Here is a 27,401-nt window from a genome sequence, read left to right as displayed (position 1 = left end):
GACAAAAAGAGTAGTAATTCATATATCGGAAACCTTGAGTGCTTAATGAGTTCAATAGTAAAAGAATTTCAATACAGTGACAATTACAGTTTCAGGGTCCCCCCCCTCCACCCCCCCTTTTCTTTTCTATTCATTTAAATTCTGAAGTGTACTGAACTGATTTGACCAGCAAAGTTAAAGTCAATATAAAACCTAAATTTATCAGTGTTTTACACTTCTTAAAATTGACATTGTATGTGTGTTTCAAAAGTGCTATTTCTAGGGTAACCTATGCCCGATTTCAGTCGGATCAATAGACAAAACGCAGTTTGTAGTAATCATTATAGTGTAACGTTGTGTATTTATAGCTTGTCCAAATTAGTACAGAAAGGGAAAATATTAGTTCAGTAGATTTTTCTGGTTCTAAAATTTACCATATAATGCAATATTACTACGTGTTGTTATGCTTGTACGTACATCCACTTGTACAAGGAAAACCTCACTTAATGCCTAATTAGGCTGGCGACCGTATTATTAACAATTGGTAGCATCTGCTGTGTATGTTTCTTGCCCGTCCTAACGTGTAGTTGCACTTTAGACTTGCTTGACGTATCATTGTTGTTACTGAGTGGGTGTAAGTCTGATTTCGCCTCCATTCAGGTACACGCGGTCAACATATTTACTAAAATCCTTTCTTATAAGGTGAAGCCCGTCAACTTACCATAGTACAGGCTTTAAAGAGTTAACGTACGCCCGAGCGTAGACGTCACAAGTGGCTTCCCGGTGACAGGACATCCAATTGTTATCGGTCATAAATTAATGTGAATACCGAGCAGTGGATGTTCAGTGGCACGAATTGCAATATTATTTAGTAAAATAAATAACAGTGGACGTCAAATACGATAGTGTAGTGCAATTTACATTCAGTATGGACGGGAGAGTAGACAGAGTAGATGTGCCGAGCGTAATGGAAGAGGCGCATGGCAATAGCAGGAGTTTACGCGGCCAGATAACAGATGGCGTTAGCGAAAGGCAATTGGCGTATATACGATATCAAGAACATGTTAATGAACAGATTGAAATGTCGAGATTGCCTCGAACACAGCAAGAGATAAAACAAGAAGTAGGGGATGACTTTGTAGACGATAGTGGGTACGTGAACGAATCCACTGACATGTTTGATTCTTCACAGATAAAGAAAGAACCGAAAGAAACTTTTGATGTAGGATCGGAACACACTGATTCCGTAGAACAAAACAGTACGAAAATTTTAAGCATGAACGATTTATTTGAACAATTAACCAAACAAATTGTAGGACAGAGTGATCAGCTTCAAAAACAAGTCAGTAATCAGGTTAGTCAGCTCAAAACACAGAATGATCAACTTAAAACACACGTTGCAGAGCAGCTCAAAACACAGAATGATCAGCTTAAAACACAGGTTAGTCAGCTTAAAACACACATTGACGAGCAGCTTAAAACACAAAGTAATCAGATTAAAGCACAGGTCGAAGAACAAGGAATTAAAATTAGTAAACAAATAGAACAGGTAGAACAATAAGTGGGTAATTTAAGTTCTGTGGTAAATACTATGAAATTTGAAATTGACACAATTAACAAAAATATGGATACTATGCAGGGAGAAATTGACAACATTAACAGTAGGTTTGATGTTGAAATTCTCAACATCCAAGAGAAAGTAGAGCCTCTAGTTGAAACGAAAGTAGACGAAAAAGTGTTCGGTCTTAAAACTGAGATCGTAAACGAATGTCAACACGGAATATCACAGTTGAAAAAGGCAGTTTCAGACACTGAAAGAGAGTTAGGCGAAAAGGTGACCGGATGTGTACTAAAGTGTGAACAAAATACATCGAAAATTCAAGGCAAAATTTTCGATCTTGAGGGTAAAATTAAAGATGGGCCTGGTGTTGTCTGTAATGGCACACCACTTACGAAGCTATTGGAAGGTGAGGAACGCTTTGATCCCGCCAAGAAACATAACGGATGGCATCCGTTAGATTTCATCAAAAATTGCGAGAGAATATTTCCTGAACACTTGTCTGATCAGGAAAAGATAAACGTAGTAATTAGCGCCTTAGCAGGCGACGCTAAGCGCTGGGGAATTAATTTGAATACGGAACGAACGACGTTCGAAGAATTTAAGCAAAAGTTTATGGAAGAATATTGGTCCGAACAAAAACAGGATCATTTGTGGCGCGAGTTTATCATGGCCAAACTTCATGAAAACAGGGACAGGAATTCTTTAAAAGATTTCTGCGAATATTGGTACCGGATGTTGACGCATTTAAGAGGAAGAAGATCCGATTCTGAAATAATATGGGAGTTATATAAAAAGCTTCCAGAAGATTCGAAGAGATACGTGGGAAGCAATCATCGTAGCTTCCAAGCGTTTCTCGAAAGGGTCGAAGACGAAGACCACTGGCGCGAAAGTCGTGCCAATTATCAAAATATTGGTAGCAGGAATAATCGTAATAATGACGAGAGAAATGACGGCGAAGGGTTTCGCGTCAACGTGATACAGAGAGGAAGAGGCAGAGGAAGAGCAAGGGGAAGTTATCTAGGTCGCGGTAGAGGGTATACCGCGCAAGATAATAATGACGCGGGAAACTGATTTCCGCGAACGTTGCGGGCCAAACGGAAGCGGACAGTACATACCGGCCCCGATTTAAGAAATGTTACCGGACCGACAGTAAAGTTATGAGACAGGTTAGAGACAGGCGTGGAGCGACGCAACGTGTTGTTGCGAAACAAGCGTCAGGTGCGGGCATAAATGAGTCATCGTTGCCGCGCAGAGCGCTACATGTTAACAGGCGAGTGGAGCATCAGAGGGCAACGGCCCAGCCTAGCAAAACAGCTGTGCAGAGAGAAGCCGATAGCAATGCGGCAGCATTAGATACTAGCACTGCCGTAAGTACTGGTGCATACATTACGAGTGGTAATTCTGTGGCGAAGGAATTAGTAGATGAAACGGTGGAGACACAGAGAGGCGCGGTTAGCAGTGTTAGCAAAAAAGTAAATGGCGAGAATGATCTAGCAGAAGTAACTGATTGGTGTGTGCAGATCGACGATCTGACCAGGGCCTAAAGCAATGTGAGTGGGAGGATTTTAAGAAGGAGTATGAGGCAAGGAAGTCGATTAGTGAAAAAGGAGATAATAGGGACGTCGATAAGGTGACGTGGCCCAAAGTTGAAGAGGAGAGAGTAAACAGCGCCGCGCTGAGTACGCGTGCTGCCGATAGGACGATGATTAAAGATAGGAAGGAATTGGAGGATGAAATACTAAGCATTGACGAGGAAGTAACTTCTGTTAACGATCCGCCAACAGTACGAGCTGTTACCGAAAAGCACCGTGAGGAAGGAGCAGGTAATTACCTGAAAGTAATTGAAGTCCACGAGGATTACACGAAATATGAATTAACAGTAGATGTGAGTAAAGCTGATAATGAGGACGTTTTGCCGAAAGATGATACTGAGTTAAAATCTAAACCTGACGAAAACGCAGAGGAAGAACTTAGTGCCTGTCTCAGAAAAGCTTTTATGTTAGAACCTGAAAGCGATCCAGAATGGTCGGATTCGGACGATAGTTCAGATGACGAATATTTCGGTACTGGTGAAAATAATGGGGATGCAGCTAATTGCGATATTGTACCTAATGATGACGAAGTTTCAAAACAAAATCCAGATGTTGAGACTGAACAAAGAAAGAAAGAGCCACCGGATGACTCAGTGTTTATTTTGCAACGAGTTCAAGTAAGTAAAGACTTTGAACTCCAGAAACCGAAAAAGCCACCAGATGGAAATGATTCACAGGTCAGGAACGTATCTTGGGACGATGTCACAGTCGACCAAGGTGCGTTGCGGAAAAAGCAGGAAGGGGCATGATTTAGAGTCTGGGGCAGATTTATATCGGATTTTGAGAATATCATGAACACCTTACATCATGAATCTACTCGGTTCCCACCGGAAGAAATTTTGTTAGGCAGCAGAAGTAAAAGTTTAATTGAGGAAAAACTAGAGTTTCCGCCTTGTACAAGCTTGGGGTTGAGTCAAAAGAAAGAATTAGTCAGAAATAGGGCAAAACAAAAAGCTGAATCTAGATCTAAAAGACATGATAAAAATCTGAAAGTGTCAAAATTTAAAATTGGAGATTATGTTCTTTTAAAAACCCACGAAAAATCTAGTGAACTGAACCATGAAATTTCCAAATTTAAATATATTTATAATGGACCGTATGTAATACAGAACATTCTACACGATAATGCTTACTACCTGATCTACCCAAAATCTAAAAGACCTTTAGGTGTAAGAAATGTTGTGGACCTGAAACTGTATGTTCCTAGAAGTGAGTGAACTAAGTACAATCAGAAAACAATTTACAGTAAATATGCTGTATATTATGCTGAAGCTAATTTATGCCAAATGTAACAAACCTTTGTAACTTAGGTAGACCAATATCAGTGTACTAATGTAATTATGTGAGTTTCAGATTACCAATTGTACTATAAATGTAAAAAGGTATGGAGAAAAAGGGCTGAAAAGAAAGGATGAATGCTACCAGCCAGATAAAAGATGGGACTGTCAAAAATGAAAATGGGCAGTGTATGAGCTATAATATAAAGGACTGCCAAACACCAAAGAGGACAGATAAATAGTCAAAGGAGAATTGTAAGTGTGATACAGGAGATGTGACAATATGAGGTGAAAAGGACTGCCCAAATCTGAATAATAGGCAGCAAATTTGTGTAGTAATTTTCTAAATATTATTGTGTGTTTTTTTTAGTAAATAAGGAAATGGACTGCCATTCAATGCAAGCAGCAACAAATTGTCTTATAGTGTAAATAGATATTTGTGTTTGCTTTTGTAGTTAAGTGGTTGTGTTCCAGATTTTGAAATTATTTCTTTGAGAAATTTAGTAAAAATGAGTAATTTGCTATTTAAATAATGTTGTGATAGGAGAGTGGACTGTGCCAAAGGCACTTAAGTAAATGATAAGTAAATGTTCTTGATATGTTAAAAAGTGTAGAACTATATAATGTCAGTGAAAGGAAACTTGTGGTATAATTTTTTTTTTTTTTTTTTTTTGATGGGAAATTCACATAAAGATTCAGAACCACTGTATAAATGTAAAATTTAGTGTTCCCATCAAATTTGTACTTAGTAAATTTTACTGGAAACAGGGGCATGTGTAACAACAACTGTACATATAATAATTTTATCTTCTGATTTTCGATAAATTAGTGTAAGCAATGTTTTGATTTCATTTCTTTTTCTTTTCGTGTCATTATGTTAAAGAAACTGTAAGCAACTTTCGATGTGAATATTAATATTTATGTTACATTTCAAGCAATGCTATAACAGAATTGAAGTGTAACCCATGTTGAATCTATTGTAACATGTTTAAAATTGTAATTGTGCGCCTGGTCCATACGTAGGCAATGTATTAGGATATGTGGAATGTAAAACCTTTGGTGAATACCCTGTCTGTAGGGGAGCGGTAAAAGGTGGATGGCAGGTGAGCGCGGGAAAATGCACACGGGCGCTGCACGGCATAACGGGCTCAGCAGAGTTAGTCGGAGTTGGGCATCGGTCTGAGAAACACGCTCTGGATCGAGGAGGCTCTCCTGGAAAACGTGATTTCATTGAGCCTCGGATGTGCTGTTTCCGACGACTATACAGCATGGCTATATTCCATAGGCACTAAATGGAAAAATATTGCGACGCTAAGAAGAAGCAAAGTGCCGATACATCAAGAGCCATAGCTGTGATTGTAAGTGTGCTTTGCGCCTCACCATCTCGCCGCCCGCCAACCGCCGTATCGACACGAACAGGTTGAAACATTTAGTACTGTATTCGTGTGGACCAGTGTTACTTTTGTTCCCGACTGTTCAATAAGAACTTAACTTTTACCAGAATTGTCCTATCATTTAATTATCCTCATCACTAACCTAGACAGGGTCCTTTCCACATGTTGTGCAATCCGAGTGTCCCGAAATGAAGATTTAAAGTATATGTTAATAATAATTACCTGCAGACCTATCCATGTTAGTATGATGTTTAAAGAACTTTATGGTTAATTAATCTATAAATAAAGCACAGAGGTCTGACAAAGTTGGAAGATAATGTTGAAATTGGTTTAGTAATGTAGTATCATTAATTTGAGACAAAAATAATGGTAGTTAAATAAGCAAGAAATAAGACAAAAAGAGTAGTAATTCATATATTGGAAACCTTGAGTGCTTAATGAGTTCAATAGTCAAAGAATTTCAATACAGTGACAATTACAGTTTCAGGGTCCCCCCCCCCCACCCCCCTTTTCTTTTCTATTCATTTAAATTCTGAAGTGTACTGAACTGATTTGACCAGCAAAGTTAAAGTCAATATAAAACCTAAATTTATCAGTGTTTTACCCTTCTTAAAATTGACATTGTATGTGTGTTTCAAAAGTGCTATTTCTAGGGTAACCTATGCCCGATTTCAGTCGGATCAATAGACAAAACGCAGTTTGTAGTAATCATTATAGTGTAATGTTGTGTATTTATAGCTTCTCCAAATTAGTACAGAAAGGGAAAATATTAGTTCAGTAGATTTTTCTGGTTCTAAAATTTACCATATAATGCAGTATTACTACGTGTTGTTATGCTTGTACGTACATCCACTTGTACAAGGAAAAAACTCACTCAATGCCTAATTAGGCTGGCGACCGTATTATTAACAATTGGTAGCATCTGCTGTGTATGTTTCTTGCCCGTCCTAACGTGTAGTTGCACTTTAGACTTGCTTGACGTATCATTGTTGTTACTGAGTGGGTGTAAGTGTGATTTTGCCTCCATTCAGGTACACGCGATCAACATATTTACTAAAATCCTTTCTTATAAGGTGAAGCCCGTCAACTTACCATAGTACAGGCTTTAAAGAGTTAACGTACGCCGGACGTAGACGTTACATGTTCTCTAAATCATTTCCTGTATCAGGAACCCTACTTCGTAACAATCTAACTCAAAATATTAGAGAAATCAAAACCCTTCCAAACTTCAAAAGACAGCTAATGGACCATCTTCTATAACAATAGCTATCTCTTCTTGCAACTCGCTATCATCAAACCTCCCACCCCTACCGCTTTTCTCTCTCCTTGTTTACAAACTTCATTGAAAGTCTCTTCTTCGCTAGAAGCCATTGTAACTTTTATTTCAATCCCAACGTATTTCATTATCCATTCCACTTCTTCTAATAGTAAACAAGGCTTGAAGTGTGTTAAAATTAAAATCATTCTTAGTGACTCCATTATTTTATTAGTATTATTACTGTTACTAATGTTATTATTGGAAATTATTACTTTTGTTAATAATGCAAATTATTGTTATTGAGTTTCTTTTGTAAGTAATAACTATTACAATCTTAATTCTTCCATTATTTTATCGTCATCATCATCATCGTCACCATCATCATTTTATTATTTTTATTATTGTAGTTGTTGCTAATTACTTTTTATTAATCCTGCAAATGAATATTACTATTAGTTATATAATATTTTCTGTGTATGTTCCTCTAGGGGCCGATGTAAGAAAGGGCCTAAATGCTCTAATGGTAAGGCTAAGTACGCAAGAAATCAATAAATTTGTTTGACTTACGGGAGAGCGACACAGAACTGCTGAAAAAACTTGAATTGTGAGACGGTTGGAGGCAGACACCAACCATCCAGTGAAATCTCGTTTCAAGAACTAGTATTCAGCGAAGAATATAGAGATATTGTTCAGCGAAGTACGTATCTCTCTCACAAAGACCACGAAGGTAAGGTCAGGCTAACCAGTAGGCGCACAGTGACATATAAGCAGTCATCTTTTGCACGCTCCGCAAACAATTGAAACGGAAAGAAACACAAACATATGGTACAGTACTAAACATCCTTTTTCACTCATTTCACAGTGGTTTGCAGAGTACGGTTGTGGATGGTGAGGCACAGGTAGATTTAAAAGGCGAAACACGTGTTCTTGCGGGTCCCATTGCACGTATCTCTTCAAGTGTTGTGGTGCGGGTACCTGGCCGTTTCAGCGTAAACATTTCGAAAAACTACTAATAAAGATAGTTGAATGAAGCAGCAAGTTCACCGTTACCAGTCACTATTTATTGCCATAACCTTTTTCAAAAGTTTAAACCGCCGCCATCACGTGCATTTGCTTGTATTAGTGTGGCATAGTGTTGTGTTACAACTCTGGTGTAACCTGTGGCACTGTCTAGTATAGAAGACTGGACGTAAACGTAAACGTAGAAGTGTAAAAACTAAAGTAAATAAAATAAAACACCTCCAGTAGTTACAGTTAAAGGCTCCTTTCTCTGTCGTAATACATCGCATATAATCCGTCAAATTTTGTAAATAAAGATGGTCTCTAGAAACTAGTACGTGCAAAGAACATATAGTAAAACAGAAACAGCATTTCTAGCTGCTATTTGTACTCACTAGTTTCTAGAGACCATCTTTGTTTATGGGGTGTGACAGTCATATGCTACGTATTACAACAGGGAAAGGAGCTACTGACCACTGGAGGTTTAAACTTCCGGAACGGGTTGTGAAATAAAACAGTGACTGGTAATATTAAATTCGTTGTTCAAATCGATATCAGTAACAGTCACGGTAAAGCCTAACATAAAATGTTCGCATATATAGCAAAGATGATGAGATATTAGTTTAACTCCGTGTTTGACAACACTGGAGATATGACCGGTTGTTTTACGAATATTATCAAAAAAATGGTTCAAATGGCTCTGAGCACTATGGGACTCAACTGCTGAGGTCATTAGTCCCCTAGAACTTAGAACTAGTTAAACCTAACTAACCTAAGGGCATCACAAACATCCATGCCCAAGGCAGGATTCGAACCTGCGACCGTAGCGGTCTTGCGGTTCCAGACTGCAGCGCCTTTAACCGCACGGCCACTTCGGCCGGCTATGAATATTATCCTATGATTGATGTTTTATTTGACAGTGCCTGGAGGTACAGAAACCAGCTGTGTCGATCACATTACGTACGTGCAGCTGTTACGGTGAATGTGCTTCCGAATTGACGTGATGCCTGAAACATGTCACTTTTGACAGAGTATTATGGGAAATTGAACGGGCGAAATGGAGTGCTTTGCTTTACATGCTAACGACACAGCTGTGCCATCACATGATGGACTCTATTACGCTTATATTTCATTACTGTATATTGTGTGCATTAGGATTAATAAAAAGGAGAATTGAAGATCTGATTTGCCTTCAGAGAAAAAAATAATGGAACCTCATAATCACTCTTATATTAAGTTTAGTAATTGCACGAAAAATTATATAAAAATTACTGCAGTTTCACGGAATTTGTGGACGTAAAGGTTCTTCCAGTATTGTAATGTAGGATAAGCTGTTTGAAATCTTGAGAATAATTACAGATACAACAATATCTATGATAGGTAGAGACATTAACAACGATATAAAGATAGTAAATCGAGAAAGATGAATTATTGTAAAAAAAAAAATCTATGTTACACTTTCAGTTTATTGGCGCTCTTCTTTCATTTGTGGGAGTAACAGGGTATTAAAAGTTAATATTTGAGCACGTTATTAGAACACAAATAAAATATCACATTAACGCATGCAATATCAGTGTTTCAAGGCCTATAATCTTTAGGGTTGAATGTTGGAAGAAACTGGAAAAATTTTTATATGGGACGAGTGGAATTTACTGATGGAGAATAAATAAACCTAAGATGAGATTTTCGTAATGCAGAACGGCAACATACTGATGAATAATATTAGGTGACATTCAGTGGCAGAAGATTAAAAAATTATCACAATTAGGAGGCAAGAGAGAAGTGAGAGACACAGTGGTGAAGTTAGAGGACACCGCTCCGCTTCCACGAAACAAGGGTCACTTTGTCTGCAGGTTTTCGTGGCCGTTGTCACTGAAGTTTAATATTCTGGGTTATTAGGCGGCGTCATATTTCGTCTAAAAAGTTCGATGATTCGACCCCTCTGCTGGGATCTTCGTCAGGATCTTTTGGTGTCCACTACTGCTAGAAAAGCATTATTCAATTTTAGAAAAGTTTTAGAGACGTCCACTAAACACAAAAGACCAGCTTATCTTTGTTTTATTGATTTACAGAAGTCTTGCGATAGGATTGAGTCAACAGATGTGGTGCACTTGCTCTACAATCGGGGAATTCCTTCCAACTTAATAAAAGCAATTGAAGACATTTGCTCCAACAACGGCGTCCAGGGGAAAATTGGTTCTAGGTTAACTAGCTGCATATCAGTTAATTGTGACACCAGACAAAGTGACTCTTTGCTACTTTTTAATATAGCCATGGACGAAGTGATAACAAGGGTATTGCATGGCAGTGGTTAGAAATTGGGAGGTGAAGAAATAAAAATTATTTGTTATGCTGACAAAGCAGTTTTTGTGGCAAACAGACAATATAAACGGCAGAAACATTCACATATATTTAACATTGTAGCCAAAAACCTAAATGTGGTCTTATCCATTCAAAATACCTAATGTATGATCACATGTATGGAACCAATTAGATGCAAACTGGGAAGTATATGGAAAAATTATTCAACAGGTAATTACATTTAAATAGCTTGGTATTGAACTGTACAACACTGTAAATGTCCGGAAGGAAGTCAGAGAATGAGTAGCAAAGCAAATAAAGTGGCTGGGAGTTTAAATGATAGTATCTGGAAAAACAAGCATATAGGAAAAGATGTAAATCGAAGAATATGGAAAACGATAATGAGACCATTTACGACACACACAGCTGAGACAAGGCCGGATGAAAAACAAAAACACTTTTGGAAACATCGGAAATGAAAATTCTATAGACATTTACAGGGAGGACGCTGAGAGATAGAGAGAGAATTGAAACCATTAGTTAAGGATGTAAAGAGGACTTCATTAATGAGTGGATACAAAAGAAAAACACTATTGGAACAAAGACATAGACAGGATGAATGAATGGAAGGTTGTGTAAATCGAAAGAAAGAAATTACCAGCTGATAAATACTGGCCGTCAAAGAAAAAAATGGCGCAACAACCTGAGGGTAGACTGAGGGGTACTGAAGAAAACAGGTTTTTGCCTAGGAAGAAAAGAAGGAGAAGAAGATACTTTACTTCCCTATAGCAAATTTATTTATTTACTAGTTGAGTACCAGGCAATTCCCGAGTATGTATTTATTCCAGTCATCTATTAGTCAGTTTCCTCCTTCCTCTTCTCTCTATCCTTTTCCATCCTCCATCTCTCGGCCTCCTCCACCCCCTCCTCACCACCCATTCCCTCCTTCCTGCCCCGCTCCTTCTCTCTCTGTTCATCTCCTCCCCTTTCCCTTCTGGGTCCATCTCCTCCCCTTTCCTTTCCGTGTCCATTGCTTCCCCTCCCCTCTTTCAATCCATCTCCTCCTCTTTCCTTTCTCTGTCCATTTTCCCCTCCCCTTCCATCTGTTCATCTCGTCCTTCATCATCTTTCTGCCTGTCTCCTCCTTGCCCCATCTCTACGCTATTCCTCCTCTTTCTTTCTCTGTCCATCTCCTCCTCTTATCAATCTGTCCATTTGCACCTACCCTACCTCTGTCGATCTCCTCCTCCTTCTATCTGTGCCTATCTCCTCGTTCCCCCTTGATGTCTGTCAGTCTCCTTATCCTACCCTCTCTCTCCACGTTATCACACTCACCCCAATAAGTAGTCGGATCTAACTACTGCGTTATTTCTTTCCGAATTGTAACTAATGTGTGTGCCAAATTAGACTGAAATCGTTCCAGGGGTTTAGAATGGGCTTTCTGCCTGTGGCTTTGCCCTCATCTACAATTTATTTCACACATATTTAACATTTTAACATATGTCAAGCGTACTGTGCACATATTTCGCCTGTATGTCTAGCGAATTTCACCCTGCGACTTCATTTTCACGCAGTTCAATATTTGCGACAATGTATCCTCTAAACTGTGTGTTTCACAATGACTTAATGTTTCAGGTACATCCACTTATATATATGGCTACTGTCTGCGAAATATATAGTGAATAGAAATAATAGTAAAGGAATAATAAATTAAAGTATGCATGATGCGTCACTTTCTCACGCATCTCAGAGTTTATGACGTCATATCTACTGAACTATGTGTCGTAAAATTAGTTTTTTTGATAGGTATATTCACCTACAGATGCGGATTATGCCTGCGAAAAGTGTTGCGAACAAAGTTACTAGCAATCAAGTAATAAATTTGAACGTCTTGCATGATTCCGTGGTTTTTTACTCAATCTCAGAGTTTGTGACGTCATATCTCCTAAACTAAGTCTTGTACAATGATACAATTTTTCTTGTACATTCAGTTGTACATATAAATACTAGTTGCAAAATTTGTCGCGAATACAGTTAATAGTAAAGACATAATAAATTAATATGCCTTGTTACAAGCCGCAATTTTACCGCACTAAGATCGAAAATATGGCAAGCGATAAACTTTTTCCATGTCATCATTTTGTGTTGGCTGTCAGAGGGAAACAGTTTCGTATCGATTTGAAATTATTTGTAAAGTTTATTGCGAATCACTAGGCGCTCTCATTCTCAAATACGGGACGACTGAAATATGGATAGTCAGTCTCGCGTCGTGGGCTGCATTTCTTTTTCACTCAACACCCACCGTCCACCGCGGTTTGATAGGATATTTGCAGCCGTAAATGATACGTGTACCAATTTCGGTGAACATCGGTCAAGTGGTTTAGGAGATGGTGTGCAACACACATACGTAGATCCATTCTTAAAATTTCTATGTACTTGGCGTTGTATACATGGAAGAACCCTGGAAATACTAAAAGGTTTCAGATAGATTATATAATGCTAAGACAGAGATTTAGGAACCAGATTTTAAATTGTAAGTCATTTCCAGGGACAAATGTGGACTCTGACCACAATCTATTGGTTATGAATTGCAGATTAAAAGTGAAGAAACTGCAAAAAGGTGGGAATTTAAGGAGATGGGACCTGGATAAACTGAAAGAACCAGAGGTTATTCAGAGTTTCAGGGAGAGCATAAGGGAACAATTGACAGGAATGTGGGAAAGAAATACAGTAGCAGAACGATGGGTGGCTTTGAGGAATGAAATAGTGAAGGCAGCAGAGGATCAAGTAGGTAAAAAGACGAGGGCTAGTGGAAATCCTTGGGTAACTGAAGAGATAATGAATTTAATTGATGAAAGGAGAAAATACAAAAATGCAGCAAATGAAGCAGGCAAAAAGGAATACAAACGTCTCAAAAATGAGATCGTCAGGAAGTGCAAAATGGCTAAGCAGGGATGTAGATGCTTATGTAGATGCTTATCACATGAGGGGTAAGATAGATACTGCCTACAAGAAAATTAAAGAGACCTTTGGAGACAAGAGAACCGCTTGCAATAATATCAAGAGCTCAGATGGAAACCCAGTTCTAAGCAAAGAAGGGAAAGCAGAAATGTGGAAGAAGTATATAGTGGGTCTATAAAGGGGCGATGTTCTTGAGAACAATATTACGGAAATGGAAGAGGAGGTAGATGAAGATGAAATAGGAGTTTGACAGAGCACTGAAAGACCTAAGTCGAAACAAGGCCCCGGGAGTAGACAACATTCCATTAGAACTACTGACGGCCTTGGGAGAGCCAGTCCTGACAAAACTCTACCATCTGGTGAGCAAGATGTATGAGACAGGCGAAATTCCCTCAGACTTCAAGAAGAATATAACAATTCCAATTCCAAAGGAAGCAGGTGCTGACAGATGTGAAAATTACCGAACTATCAGTTTAATAAGTCACAGCTGCAAAATACTAACGCGAATTCTTTACAGACGAATAGAAAAACTGGTAGAAGTCGACCTCGGGGAAGATCAGTTTGGATTCCGCAGAAATGTTGGAACACGAGAGGCAATACTGAACCTACGACTTATCTTAGAAGAAAGATTAAGGAAAGGCAAATCTACGTTTCTTGCATTTGTAGACTTAGAGAAAGCTTTTGATAATGTCGACTGGAATACTGTCTTTCAAATACTGAAGGTGGCAGGGGTATAATTCACGTAGCGAAAGGCTATTTACAATTTGTACAGAAAGCAGATGGCAGTTATAAGAGGCGATGACATTGTAATTCTGTCAGGGGCAGCAAAGGACTTGGAAGAGCAGTTGAACGGAATGGACAGTGTCTTGAAAGGTGGATGTAAGATGAACATCAACAAAAGCAAAACGAGGATAACGGAATGCAGTCGAATTAAGTCGGGTGTTGCTGAGGGAATTAGATTAGGGAATGAGACACTTAAAGTAGCAAAGGAGTTTTGCTATTTGGAGAGCAAAATAACTGATTATGGTCAAAGTAGAGTGGATATAAAATGTAGACTGGCAATGGCAAGGAAGGCGTTTCTGAAGAATAGAAATTTGTTAGCATCGAGTATTGATTTAAGTGTCAGGAAGTCGTTTCTGAAAGTATTTGTACGGAGTGTAGCCATGTATGGAAGTGAAACATGGACAATAAATAGTTTAGACAAGAAGAGTATAGAAGCTCCCGAAATGTGGTGTTACAGAAGAATGCTGAAGATTATATGGGTAGATCACATCACTAATGGAGGAGGGATTGAAGTGAATTGGGGAGAAGAGGAGTTTGTGGCACAACTTGACTAGAAGAACGAATCGGTTGGTAGGACATGTTCTGATGGAACGAGGCATCACCAACTTAGTATTGGAGTGCAGCGTGGAGGTAAAAATCGTAGAGGGAGACCAAGAGATGAATCCACTAAGCAGATTCCGAAGGATGTAGGCTGCAGTAGGTACTGGGAGATGAAGAGGCTTGCACAGGATAGAGTAACATGGCGAGCTGCATCAAACCATTCTCAGGACTAAAGGCCACAACAACAACGTATTTGGAAGGTTCCGCGGGGCCATGCGAGACCTATCCACTAAGGCACGGAATGTGTCAATACATAGTCACAGTTCGCTGATTAGAATTAATAAAACAGTAACAACTGGTGAGAGTGTGTACGAAGTAAGAATGTATCACAGATCAAAGTTCTAGACTACTGCAGGAATTCCTGTACGGAACTGTAGTGTGCCACGAGGAAACCTTTCGACATGCGAGTAGATTTGAATACTGGTGGTTTATCACTGAGTTTCTTTCAGTTTTTCTAGAAACTTTTTGAAAAATAAATGTGGCGAATGGTGCATTCCTTTCTATACAATTTTTAACGAAATGTTACCCATGTGCAAATAACTTTTCTCCGTCTGTTATTCACAGATTGAATGTTGCAATTTCTTCAGATTGTGTCTGTACAGCCAACAACTAATCCTGTGATGGAGACAAGATGGAAATAGAATTCCGAAGCATCTGAAGAGCGGCCTACAAGACATTTGCGAACTGACTATAAGTATCTGCCTAACTGCCCTTCTCAAGACTAAGAATGGCATTGCTGAGTGCACAGAGTTTCCCCAAAATAGGATACAGTAGGGTGAAAGTAAGCGAAGTAAAAAAGAAAACTGTCACGTTTCACTGCCACAGACAATGGTGATTATTTTTACAGTGAATATAGCAGCATTCATTTTCTGCGCGTGATCTTGAACATTATACTTACAAGAAAGCTGTTCTTCTTCGCTTAATCTTAGAAATTTAAAACTGTCAACTTCCCTAACTGTTCGACCGCCTTTTAAAGCTGAAATTTCGCTTTTCCAAGAGATCCGCGTTTGCGGTTTGCAGTTTATTCTGTCCTCTGAGATTCACGTGACGACTTTTCCGACTACCCTATTGGCTAAATTATTTACTTAGATTCTACGTATTTCACAGTAACACTTATGTTCAGTGCAAAGAGAAAATCTTTTTGATAATCTGTCATGTTTGGTGGCAGATCGTTAATACACAAGGTGAACCATATCTCCACCGACAAACTTTCAGAAGTTTTAGTATGGACCAAAACAGAAAAACCTTTCTAGCCAACATTGGCTATGAAACGCGTAGGTCCAAGAGCTATGTTTACCAGCTCATCTTCGTTACCGTAAACACATTACATTTACTGGACAAGCGATCATAGCTCTTAAGGATGATTTTCGAACCTATATGTTCAATAGGCTTTTTTCTTGTTTTAGTCCATGCTGCCACCTCTGACAGTATGGCGATGGTGTCATTCTTCACCGTCTGTGTAGTGTGAAAAATACTAATACAGGTAAGTGTCGAAATTGTGCTACGAGCGTTTTCTCTTTCAGAGTAATTTAAGCACTGTGGCCACTGTAGATCTGCATGAGTCGAGAAAAAAACTGTTATTCCGTTTAGTTTCTTATTGGTGCCAACAGACGAAGTACCCCCTCCCCCCACTATGTCCAGATGTAATTGCACACAGAATGGTGTAGCCTGTAAGGGCACTGGGGCTCACCGTAATGCAATTCGCTGCTATTCCAGTTTATTGTTCCAGTCAGAGTTGAGTCCTTTGTGAAAATGACACTGAACCTTCCTCTTCATCAAAAAACAGGAAGGAGAAGCAAAATAGAAGGATAGAACACGAGTTATCATTGGAAAACCAATCAAAATTTTAATCAAAATTACTGCCTTTGACAGTACTTTAACCAAAAATGAGTTATTATTGCTAGGCCTCCCCGAAAACTAAAAGGTTTCAGTTACTGCAAGATGGGGCTTCTTGGATTTTCTCAGAGCCTCAAGAAAATACATACATGGTGATGCAGCTGACCCTGCCTATGGATTTTATGCAATCCACAACGCCATCAAAACCCGTCTGTGAGATTGTGATATTCTCTCACTTGCTGTGTGCAAACTATTAGTCCTACAGAAAAAATTAATACTATCTTTTTGTAGGAAATGTAATTAAATTTTGTACAGAGATACGTTTTCATTGTTGGGCCGATTTTCGACTTATTTCAAGAAAAACGCGTTTGAAGGTCATTTTTGTACTTCCTTCTTGAATAATTCAAAAACTACTGCGGTTAGCGAAAACGTATCCTAGTACCAAATTTAACTACGTTAAATTGCTTCAAAAAGGTGCCGTTCATTTTTCCTGTAGGCCTAATAGTTTGCGTGCAGGGAGAGAGGCAATGGACAAATCTTGCTCGTTGTACTTAAGGGCGCTGCAGGTTGCATAAAACCCATAAATATGGGCAGCTGAATCACGCTGTGTATACGTCGAAGCTTGAGTGGCACACATCACGACTGTGAATCTGAAAACAAGATCCAGGAGTTGTTTGCTACAGGATAAGCCACGCTCAACTTCTTTCGGTGGGAGAAGCGGTTTATTCTGATGAGAGCAATCACAGTCCATCATATGAGAGTGGCAAAACTTCCATGCTTGTCCGATGCAGTACATTTTAGTGAGACAAAAAAATGACATTCGTACTGTTCTTCGACAATGTGGGAAGAAAACAAGGAGTTTTGTGACAGTATTTCAAGTCGTTAACAATTTATTTAAAGATTTGAGTTAGGTCGCAATGCGTAACTCAGAATGGATGCAGATCATTTTAAGTTTCAAAAATTCTAAAAATACTTTGCATCTGGTTTTCTTACACTTGTTGTTGTAGGTCTACTTGAAAGGATTCATTGTTGTTAGCAGGTAACAAAAGAGTAAATAAAAGTCTTGCTGGAATTCTTATTGCCATACAATATTTTCATTCACCTGGGAAAAAATATTTTTGGCACTATAAAATATTTTCATTCCTCTGGGAAAAAATGTTTTTGCCACTTAAATCTATTGACCGTTCGACTCTGCAAGTACACTGTACCACATGTGACATTCGAAGCAAATATAGATTACGAATTTAATACGTAGATGCAAGATACACAAATGGAACTTGTAAGACCCACATCCACGCACGAGGCGAGCGTCGAAGTTACTACCTCCGCTTTGGGTTGTTTCCCCACCAACTTACACCCACGGAAGTCGGGACTCTATAGTGTCTCTCTCTCTGTCTGTCTCTCTCTCTCTCACTCTCTCCCTCCGTGACGGCCATCCGAACAACACGATCCTCATAAACTAATCGCCCTTCCGCCTCGGAGCTCCATCGGGCAAGGGAGTAGCGGCACTGGAGCCAAAAGATCGATCACTGCTGACTCTGTCTTACGACATTCCGAAAACATTGAATTCCAGCTGGGATTCAGATATTGGGGAACTTCATCTCGGCCGGAGATCAGGGTCATATAAATCAGCGGAAGGAAGGAAACTGGCAACGGAGAAAACGGTACCGGGCAACACGAGACGGTGGCGCGAAGGGAAATGTATTCTTTTTTTTTGTGCACTTCCGCCGAATCCCTTTTCTCCCGGTTGCGTTGGCATCACTGCTTCTCACCAGCCAGTATCTCCCGGTGTATTCTGTTTCGGTCCCTTACGGCCATGTCATCAGGACAGCTAGTAGGTAACTCTATATCTTATTTTTCTGGCATGAGGAGTGGAGATACTGCACCTCGGAGCTGCGGACGGACGAGAGGGCGATAAAGGGGGGGGGGGGGGGGGGAGAAAACAGAAAAAGGAATAAGAAGAATGAGATGGCAGAGAAGTATAGGGACGGACTCTCTCTTCCCCCATTGCGCCGGCGAGTTCTCGCCCCTTGCTGGAACCTCCCGACTAGCTGCGCCTTTTGAAGGGACTAGAAATGAAAACCTTCCCTGTTTTCCATCACAATACTGGACGCGAAATTATTTGGATTCTGATTCGCATCAATTTGGCGAGGGGAGCGGCATATGACGTTGGCGTCTCCATTCGTTTCCTATTCCACGCAGCGTGCCTCCGTATAAGAGGCAAACACACACGCATATGCACAACACATCGTACCTTAAGCCACACTACCATGTACAATAAGTGCCTATGTCGCCGACGAGAACGTTAACTGCATTGTTAAGAACACGATTGGGAAGAGAAAGGTGTTTGAACACACGAACTTCCATAATAAACTACGAATGTGTCTTTCATGTCTCTGAATAAAATAAACTGATTATCTACTCTCTACAGAATTTACTGATTACTAAAAATTAACTCACTGAATCTAATAAATAAGAGGATACAAGATGCCGATGAAATGTCGGAATCTGATTTACAGCGAAACGCAGTGCGTTTTACAGACAATAAACATTGGAAAGAAGAGACTATTTTCTTACCTTATTCTCCAATTTTACTTTGTTATACGAGGCGCTGTGGCTAATTTTAAAGAGAAGTTTCAATCTCTTACTCGTAACTTGAGCGTAGATCGGAATTATGTGACTAAGAAGTAAATGTTCATAACCAGATGGAATATAAATATGGAGTTTCCTGATCAAACAAAAAAGAAACAGAACGTGCGTGTTACACTTCCCTTTCGGAACGGTGCAGCACCTCAGCATGTAGAACCAGCATTTCACTTATTGCAAAATATTTCATGCTCAAGAAGTGTCTACTAAGATTATTGTCGATCGTTATCAGCTGAAAATTGTCTCTAATATTGTCGAGCACTTATTTCTTGAAGTGGTTTTATTCATATTAAGTATATCGCCCAGGATTTTAATTGTGCCGCCGTAAAGAATTAATAGGCTGTCAGATAATGAATCTGATTTGCGTTATTCGTCAGCGCTCAAACGGAGATAAGTCTGGGACGAATGAGAGAAGCTTTTAACGTCTGACTGTGGGCGGTAGTTGGTTGCGGACAGTGAGGAGACAAGGAATGATTGAAATTGCAGAAGGAAGGATGTTTTTAAACAACAATTTCCCTTCGACACTACTGTCATTTTTTTGGAAAATTCAGCTCATTAATACCCGTAGACACTGAGATGCAGTTGGCACAGAGAACTGTAGGGAGTGAGTTGTTCTACAAAGTGGGTGGAACTGTATTAAAGCTAATCATAGTGCCACAGGGATAATATGGGGTGACCTACTTCGAAGAATATTACAAAGAGCTGTGAAATGCTACCGATGAAAGAGGAATTATTTGCGTAGCCGCTATCTCGTTCACTATTTTTCCGATAAGCGACTGCACAGGGGATCTTAAATCTTAAGAATTCCATTTACATGAAACAATGAAATATAAAACTATAAATATGAAGACTCATATGAATGTATCAAGTATACTAGGAAAAGAGGATGTACCTTCAAGTCAAATGATTTGAAACCGTACTGATGCAGTTAAGAATATGTCAGCGATACTACATTCTTGAATTTCCCGATACAGTGATCGTGATATGCATCACAGTTTAGTAACATGCTTCTATTCGAGTTTAAAAATAAGCCCCAACTGATGATATCCATTATCGTTGTTTTTAATTTCTATGAAAACAGAGGAATCATAGAGAAAAAAGTTGTATTTATTGCATATATTTCATAACATAAATAAAGCTTATGATGACGGTACCAAATACTAATTTCAGCTTAAGAGCTCGTTATTTCTGACACAGGAAGCCGCAAAGAATTAGTCTGTAACTCTGTATGAGAGTACGAGAGTCCGTGGTTCTGTTTCTTCTTCTTCTTTCGCAAATACACAATTCATTCTTTCTTTTGAGCGGAGTTCCCATTGAAATGAGTAATCTAGAATAAATAATTACGTGCGCTGGACTGAGCATCGATCGTGAATCTTAACAGGAGATAATGTAGTTTTCGAGTCCCACTCCAGCGCACATTTTCTTCTTGTCACAAATGTTGTTGTTGTTGTCTTCAGTCCTGAGACTGGTTTGATGCAGCTCTCCATGCTACTCTATCCTGTGCAAGCTTCTTCATCTCTACCTACTGCAACCTACATCTTTCTGAATGTGCTTGATGTATTCATCTCTTGGTATCCCTCTACGATTTTTACCCTCCACGCTGCTCTCCTATACAAAATTGGTGATCCCTTGATGCCTCAGAACATGTCCTACCAACCGATCCCTTCTTCTCGTCAAGTTGTGCCACAAAGTTCTCTTCTCCCCAATCCTATTCAACACCTCCTCATTATTTATGTGATCTACCCATCTAATCTTCAGCATTCTTTTGTAACACCACATTTCGAAAGCTTCTATTCTCTTCTTGTCTAAACTATTTATCGACAATGTTTCACTTCCATACATGGCTACACGCCATACAAATACTTTCAGAAACGACTTCCTGACGCTTAAATCTACCCTCGATGTTAACAAATTTCTCTTCTTCAGAAACGCATTCCTTCTCATTGCCAGTCTACATTTTATATCCTCTCTACTTCGACCATCATCAGTTATTTTGCTCCCAAAATAGCAAAACTCCTTTACTACTTTAAGTGTCTCATTTCCTAATCTAATACCCTCAGCATCACCCGACTTAATTCCAATACATTCCATTATCTTAGTTTTGCTTTTGTTGATGTTCATCTTATATCCTCCTTTCAAGACACTATCCATTCCGTTCAGCTGCTCTTCCAAGTCCTTTGCTGTCTCTGACAGAATTAAAATGGCATCGGCGAACCTCAAAGTTTTTATTACTTCTCCTTGGATTTTAATACCTACTCCGAATTTTTCTTTTGTTTCCTTCACTGCTTGCTCAATATACAGATAGAATAACATCGGGAAGAGGCTACAACCCTGTCTCACTCCCTTCCCAACGACTGCTTCCCTTTCATGCCCCTCGGCTCTTATAACTAACTTCTGTTTTCTATACAAATTGTAAATAGCCTTTCGCTCCCTATATTTTACCCCTGCAACCTTCAGAATTTGGAATAGAGTATTCCGATCAACATTGTCAAAAGCTTTCTCTAAGTCCACAAATGCTAGAAACGTAGGTTTGCCTTTCCTTAATCTAGCTTCTAAGACAAGTCGTAGGGTCAGTATTGCCTTACGTGTTCCAATATTTCTACGGAATCCAAACTGATCTTCCCCAAAGTCGGCCTCTACTGGTTTTTCCATTCGTCTGTAAACAATTTGTGTTAGTATTTTGCAGCCGTGACTTATTAAACTGATAGTTCGGTAATTTTCGCATCTGTCAACACCTGCTTTCTTTGGGATTGGAATTATTATATTCTTCTTGAAGTCTGAGCGTATTTCGCCTGTCTCATACATCTTGCTCACCAGATGGTAGCGTTTTGTCAGGACTGGATCTCCCAAGGCCGTCAGTAGTTCCAATGGAATGTTGTCTACTCCTGGGGCCTTGTTTCGACTTAGGTATTTCAGTTCTCTGTCAAACTCTTCACTCAGTAACATATTTCCCATTTCATCTTCATCTACATCCTCTTCCATTTCTAAAACATTGTCCTCAAGTACATCGCCCTTGTATAGACCCTCTGTATACTCCTTCCACCTTTCTGCTTTCCCTTCTTTGCTTAGAGTTGGGTTTCCATCTGAGATCTTAATATTGATACAAGTGGTTCTCTTTTCTCCAATGGTCTCTTTAATTTTCCTGTAGGCAGTATCTATCTTACCCCTAGTGAGATAAGCTTCTACATCCTTACATTTATCCTCTAGCCACCCATGCTTAGCCATTTTGCACTTCCTGTCGATCTCATTTTTGAGACGTTTGTATTCCCTTTTGCCTGCTTCATTTACTGCATTTTTATAATTTCTCCTTTCATCAATTAAATTTAATATATCTTCTGTTACCCAAGGATTTTTACTAGCCCTCATCTTTTTACCGAATTGATCCTCTGCTGCCTACACTACCTCATCCCTCAAAACTACGTATTCTTCTTCTACTGTATTTCATTCCCCCATTCCTGCCATTTCTTTCCTTAGGCTCTCTCTGAAACTTTGTACAACCTCTGCTTTAGTCAGTTTATCCAGGTCCCATCTCCTTAAATTCTCACCTTTTTGAAGTATCTTCAGTTTTAATCTACAGTTCATAACCAATAGATTGTGGTCAGAGTCCACATCTGCCCATGGAAATGTCTTACAATTTAAAACCTGGTTCCTAAATCTCTGTCTTACCATTATATAACCTATCTGAAATCTGTCAGCATCTCCAGGCTTCTTCCATGTGTACAACCTTATTTTATGATTCTTGAACCAAGTGTTAGCTATGATTAGGTTGTGGTCTGTGCCAAATTCTACCAGGCGGCTTCCTCTTTCATTTCTTAGCCCCAATCCATATTCACCCACTACGTTTCCTTCTCTCCCTTTTCCTACTACCAAATTCCAGTCACCCATGACTATTAAATTTTTGTCTCCCTTCACTATCTGAATAATTTCTTTTATTTCGTCATACATTTCTTCAATTTATTCGTCATCTGCAGAGCTAGTTGGCATATAAACTTGTACTACTGTAGTAGGCGTGGGCTTCGTGTCTATCTTGGCCACAAAAATGCGTTCACTATGCTGTTTTTAGTAGCTTACCCGCATTCGTATTTTTTTTATTCATTATTAAACCTACTCCTGCATTACCCCTATTTGACGTTGTATTTATAACCCTGTATTGGCCTGACCAAAAGTCTTGTTCCTCCTGCCACCGAACTTCACTAATTCCCACTATATCTAACTTTAACCTGTCCATTTCCCTTTTTAAATTTTCTAACCTACCTGCTCGATTAAGGGATCTGACATTCCACGCTCCGATCCGTAGAACGCCAGTTTTATTTCTCCTGTTAACGTTACAAATATCCAATGATATTTTTGTTCAGTTAGCAGTCGGTTAGTACTTTAAATGAATCGGAAATCAACGGAGTTACGCACCTGCAGTGAGCTCCGGCTTCAACCAGTCGCGGTGCATCCCTTTGCCAGACGCCTCAGGAGGTGACTTCTGTTCCGACTTATCGATCTCGTTGAGATTCGACTGGTACTTGGAGCCTATAAAAATGCGAAGATACAGGAAATACATTTGATATTAGTGATCCATAAAGACTATTTATGCACAGATTGCAAGTTTTTGTGGTACTATTTCTATATTTAAAATTGGATGACTAATTGCTGCTAATAAGGAAGTGTTAAGGCACTTAGGAAGTCGTAGTTTCATTACAGTTTCATAGAGTTACAGGTATTAGTTTCAAAATTTTAAATTCTAAAAATATTTATGTATATCTCTAAAGAATAGACTATAATCGTATAAAATACAAGCTGACGGCAGTGAAATTAAGTACCTTAGATACATTATCCCGACATCTAGCAGTATAAAACAGTGAATACATTGCTATTAGAATAATGAAGTAAGCTAGTTTACATACCTTCTGTGATTCTGTGGCATAAATCATGGGTAGGATATTGGCAACACTCCTGTTACTTTATTTCGAATTAAGTAACATGTTCTGGATTGTTTTCTTGAACTACAAACTCTGTAAATTATTTCATTGTGATTCATGTTCGCTAGAGGTTGTAACTTAATATAAATGTTCGTCAGTTTCCTTTTTTCGATACACCGACAGCCAAGAGCTGACAGAGACTACTCTAAAATATTACTTGTACAATTGATTTTTTTTACAACTTTTTTCAGTCTATATACGTGTGTGAAATATCTTACCTGTTTACTCTGGAATTTATGTTACACTACTGGCCATTGAAATTGCTACACCACAAAGATGACGTGCTACAGACGCGATATTTAACCCACAGGAAGAAGATATTGCGATATGCAAATGATTAACTTTCCAGAGCCTTCACACAAGGTTGGCGCCGGTGGCGACACCTACAACGTGCTGACATGAGGAAAGTTTCCAACCGAATTCTCATACATAAACAGCAGTTGACCGGCGTTGCCTGGTGAAACGTTGTTGTGATGCCTAGTGTAAGGAGGTGAAATGCGTACCATCACGTTTCCGACTTTGATAAAGATCGGATTGTAGCCTACCGCGATTGCGGTTTATCCTATCGCGACATTGCTGCTCGCGTTGGTCGAGATCCAATGACTGTTAACAGAATATGGAATCCATGGGTTCAGTAGGGTAATACGAAACGCCGTGCTGGATCCCAACGGCCGACATCACTAGCAGTCGAGATGACGGGTATCTTATCCGCATGGCTGTAACGGATCGTGCAGCCACGTCTCGATCCCTGAGGCAACAGATGGGGACGTTTGCAGCACAAAAATCATCTGCACGAACAGTTCGCCGAAGTTTGCATCAGCATGGACTATCAGCTCGGAGACCATGGATGCGGTTACACTTGACGCTGCATCACTGACATGAGCGCCTGCGATGGTGTACCCAACGACGAATCTGGGTGCACGAAAGGCAAAACGTCATTTTTTCGGATGAATCCAGGTTCTGTTTGTAGCATCATGATGGTCGCATCCGTGTCTGGCGACATCGCGGTGAACGCACATTGGAAGCGTGTATTCGTCATCGCCATACTGGCGTATCACCCGGCGTGATGGTATGGGATGCCATTGGTTACACGTCTCGGTCACCTCTTGTTCGCATTGTCGGCACTTTGAACAGCGGACGTTACATTTCAGATGTGTTACGACCCGTGGCTCTACCCTTCATTCGATCCCTGCGAAACCCTACATTTCAACAAGATAATGCACGACCGCATGTTGCAGGTCCTGTAGGGGCCTTTCTGGATACAGAAAATGTTCGACCGCTGCCCTGGCCAGCACATTCTCCAGATCTCTCACCAACTGAAAACGTCTGGTCAATGGTGGGCGAGCAACTGGCTCGTCACAATACGCCATCACTACTCTTGATGAACTGTGGTATCGTGTTGAAGCTGCATGGGCAGCTGTACCTGTACACGCCATCCAAGCTCTGTTTGACTCAATGCCTAGGAGTGTCAAGGCCGTTATTACGGCTAGAGGTGATTGTTCTGGGTACTGATTTTATAGGATCTATGCAACCAAATTGCGTGAAAATGTAATCACATGTCAGTTCTAGAATAAGATATTTGTCCAATGAATACCCGTTTGTCATCTACATTTCTTCTTGGTGTAGCAATTTTAATGGGTAGTAGTGTATTTGAAAACGGATACCACTTACTAGTGATAGAGCTTATTGAGATGATCTAAAGCTTAACAAGGCATGTCGTTAGCCGCTCAAATATAAGGGGCACTCAAACAAAAATCGAACAACCGCCACAATGGGACCATGGAATCGTTCCATTCAAAAACAATGACCACAAGCGTTAATACATACATCCCATTGGGAGACAAGACACTCAATTACTTTTTCGTAGAACGGGGTCGGCCGCAGACGAATCCACAACCTCACCCACTCCGGCACTTCCTAAGCCGACTGGAACCAAAGCCCACGCATGTCTTTCTTCAGGTCGACAACGATCTAAAAGCCATACAATAAAGGATTTGTGTTGTACGGGGGATGCTGCGGTGTTTTCCAACCAAATCTCAGAAAATATTTGATTGACAATGTGGGGGCGTGCGACATCGTGCAATAGAATAATTCCGGCCGACAACATTTCTGGGCGTTTGGACTCAATGGCGCGCAGCATTTCCTGCAACGTCTTCATAGCGCTGCACATTGATTTTGGTTCCACGCTTGAGGAACTCGACGAGCAGAGGGGTCCTTGCAGTAGAAGAAGGAGGTCATGATGACCTTACCGGAATTTGTGGGAACAGCTTTAGATTTCTTTGGCAGGGTAGATGTGGGCTGTCGGAATGCTGTCAGATGGGATCATCCTGTTGCACGATTGTGCCCGCCTCCACACTTACAATTGGACGAAGGCTACACTTCAGCAATTTGTTTGGGAAACACTGCAACATCCATCATTGGCCAGGATCTTCCACCATGTGGTTTGCACATGATTGGTGGCATGAAGGAAGACACACCTGGAGGTCGGTTTCATTCGCACGAGAAAGTGCAGGAGTGAGTACCGTTGTGAATCTGTCAGCAGGAGACCGCGTCTACCAAACAGAAATTGGTCATTGCGTCTCCCTGTGTAATAAATGTCTTAACCCGCATACTAACTTCTTTTGGTTGGAACCATTCCATGGTCCAGTTGTTATGGGAGATTGGTTTTCATTTCACTGCCACTTATAGTAAGGGCGAATGCATCATGTAGATGCAGAATGAGATTTTCACTCTGCAGCGGAGTGTGCGCTGATATGAAACTTCCTGGCAGATTAAAACTGTGTGCCGGACTGAGACTCGAACTCGGCTCTTTTGCCTTTCGTGGGCAAGTGCTCTACCTTACCTTGGTAAAGCACTTGCCCGCGAAAGGCAAAGGTCCCGAGTTCGAGTCTCGGTCCGGCACACAGTTTTAATCTGCCAGGAAGTTTCGCATCATGTAGATGTTCAGTCAAGGCCAGTGGCAGACGCTGTAAAAGAAGAATTCTTCATCAGGGTCTGGTTTCGTTTTAGAATTCCAATGCATATGTTCCTGAAAGAGCCAGCAAATGTATTGTTTTCTCAAGTGGTTCAACTGGCTCTAAGCACTACGGGACTAAACATCTGAGGTCATCAGTCCCCTAGACTTAGTACTACTTAAACCTAACTAACCTAAGGACATCATACTCATCCATGCCCAAGGCAGGATTCTCACCTGCGAGCGTAACAGCAGCGCGGTTCCGGACTGAAGCGCCTAGAACCGCTCGGC

General features: G+C 40.0%; 1 protein-coding gene across 1 annotated transcript in view; it reads right to left on the bottom strand.

Moving 5' to 3' along the window:
- LOC124616214 (lachesin-like) overlaps positions 1 to 27,401 on the bottom strand; it is a 954,519-nt gene that overhangs the window by 9,564 nt on the left and 917,554 nt on the right. The window contains exon 9 of the mRNA XM_047144518.1: positions 23,595 to 23,708. Within this exon, the coding sequence (XP_047000474.1) occupies positions 23,595 to 23,708 (114 nt within the window). The remainder of the gene's footprint in view (positions 1 to 23,594; positions 23,709 to 27,401) is intronic.

This window comes from Schistocerca americana, chromosome 5, assembly GCF_021461395.2.
Source record: "Schistocerca americana isolate TAMUIC-IGC-003095 chromosome 5, iqSchAmer2.1, whole genome shotgun sequence".
In the NCBI taxonomy this organism is placed as follows: Eukaryota; Metazoa; Arthropoda; class Insecta; order Orthoptera; family Acrididae; genus Schistocerca; species Schistocerca americana.
The sequence above is the reverse complement of the archived record's forward strand: the minus strand, read 5'-3'. Positions and strand labels throughout refer to the sequence as shown.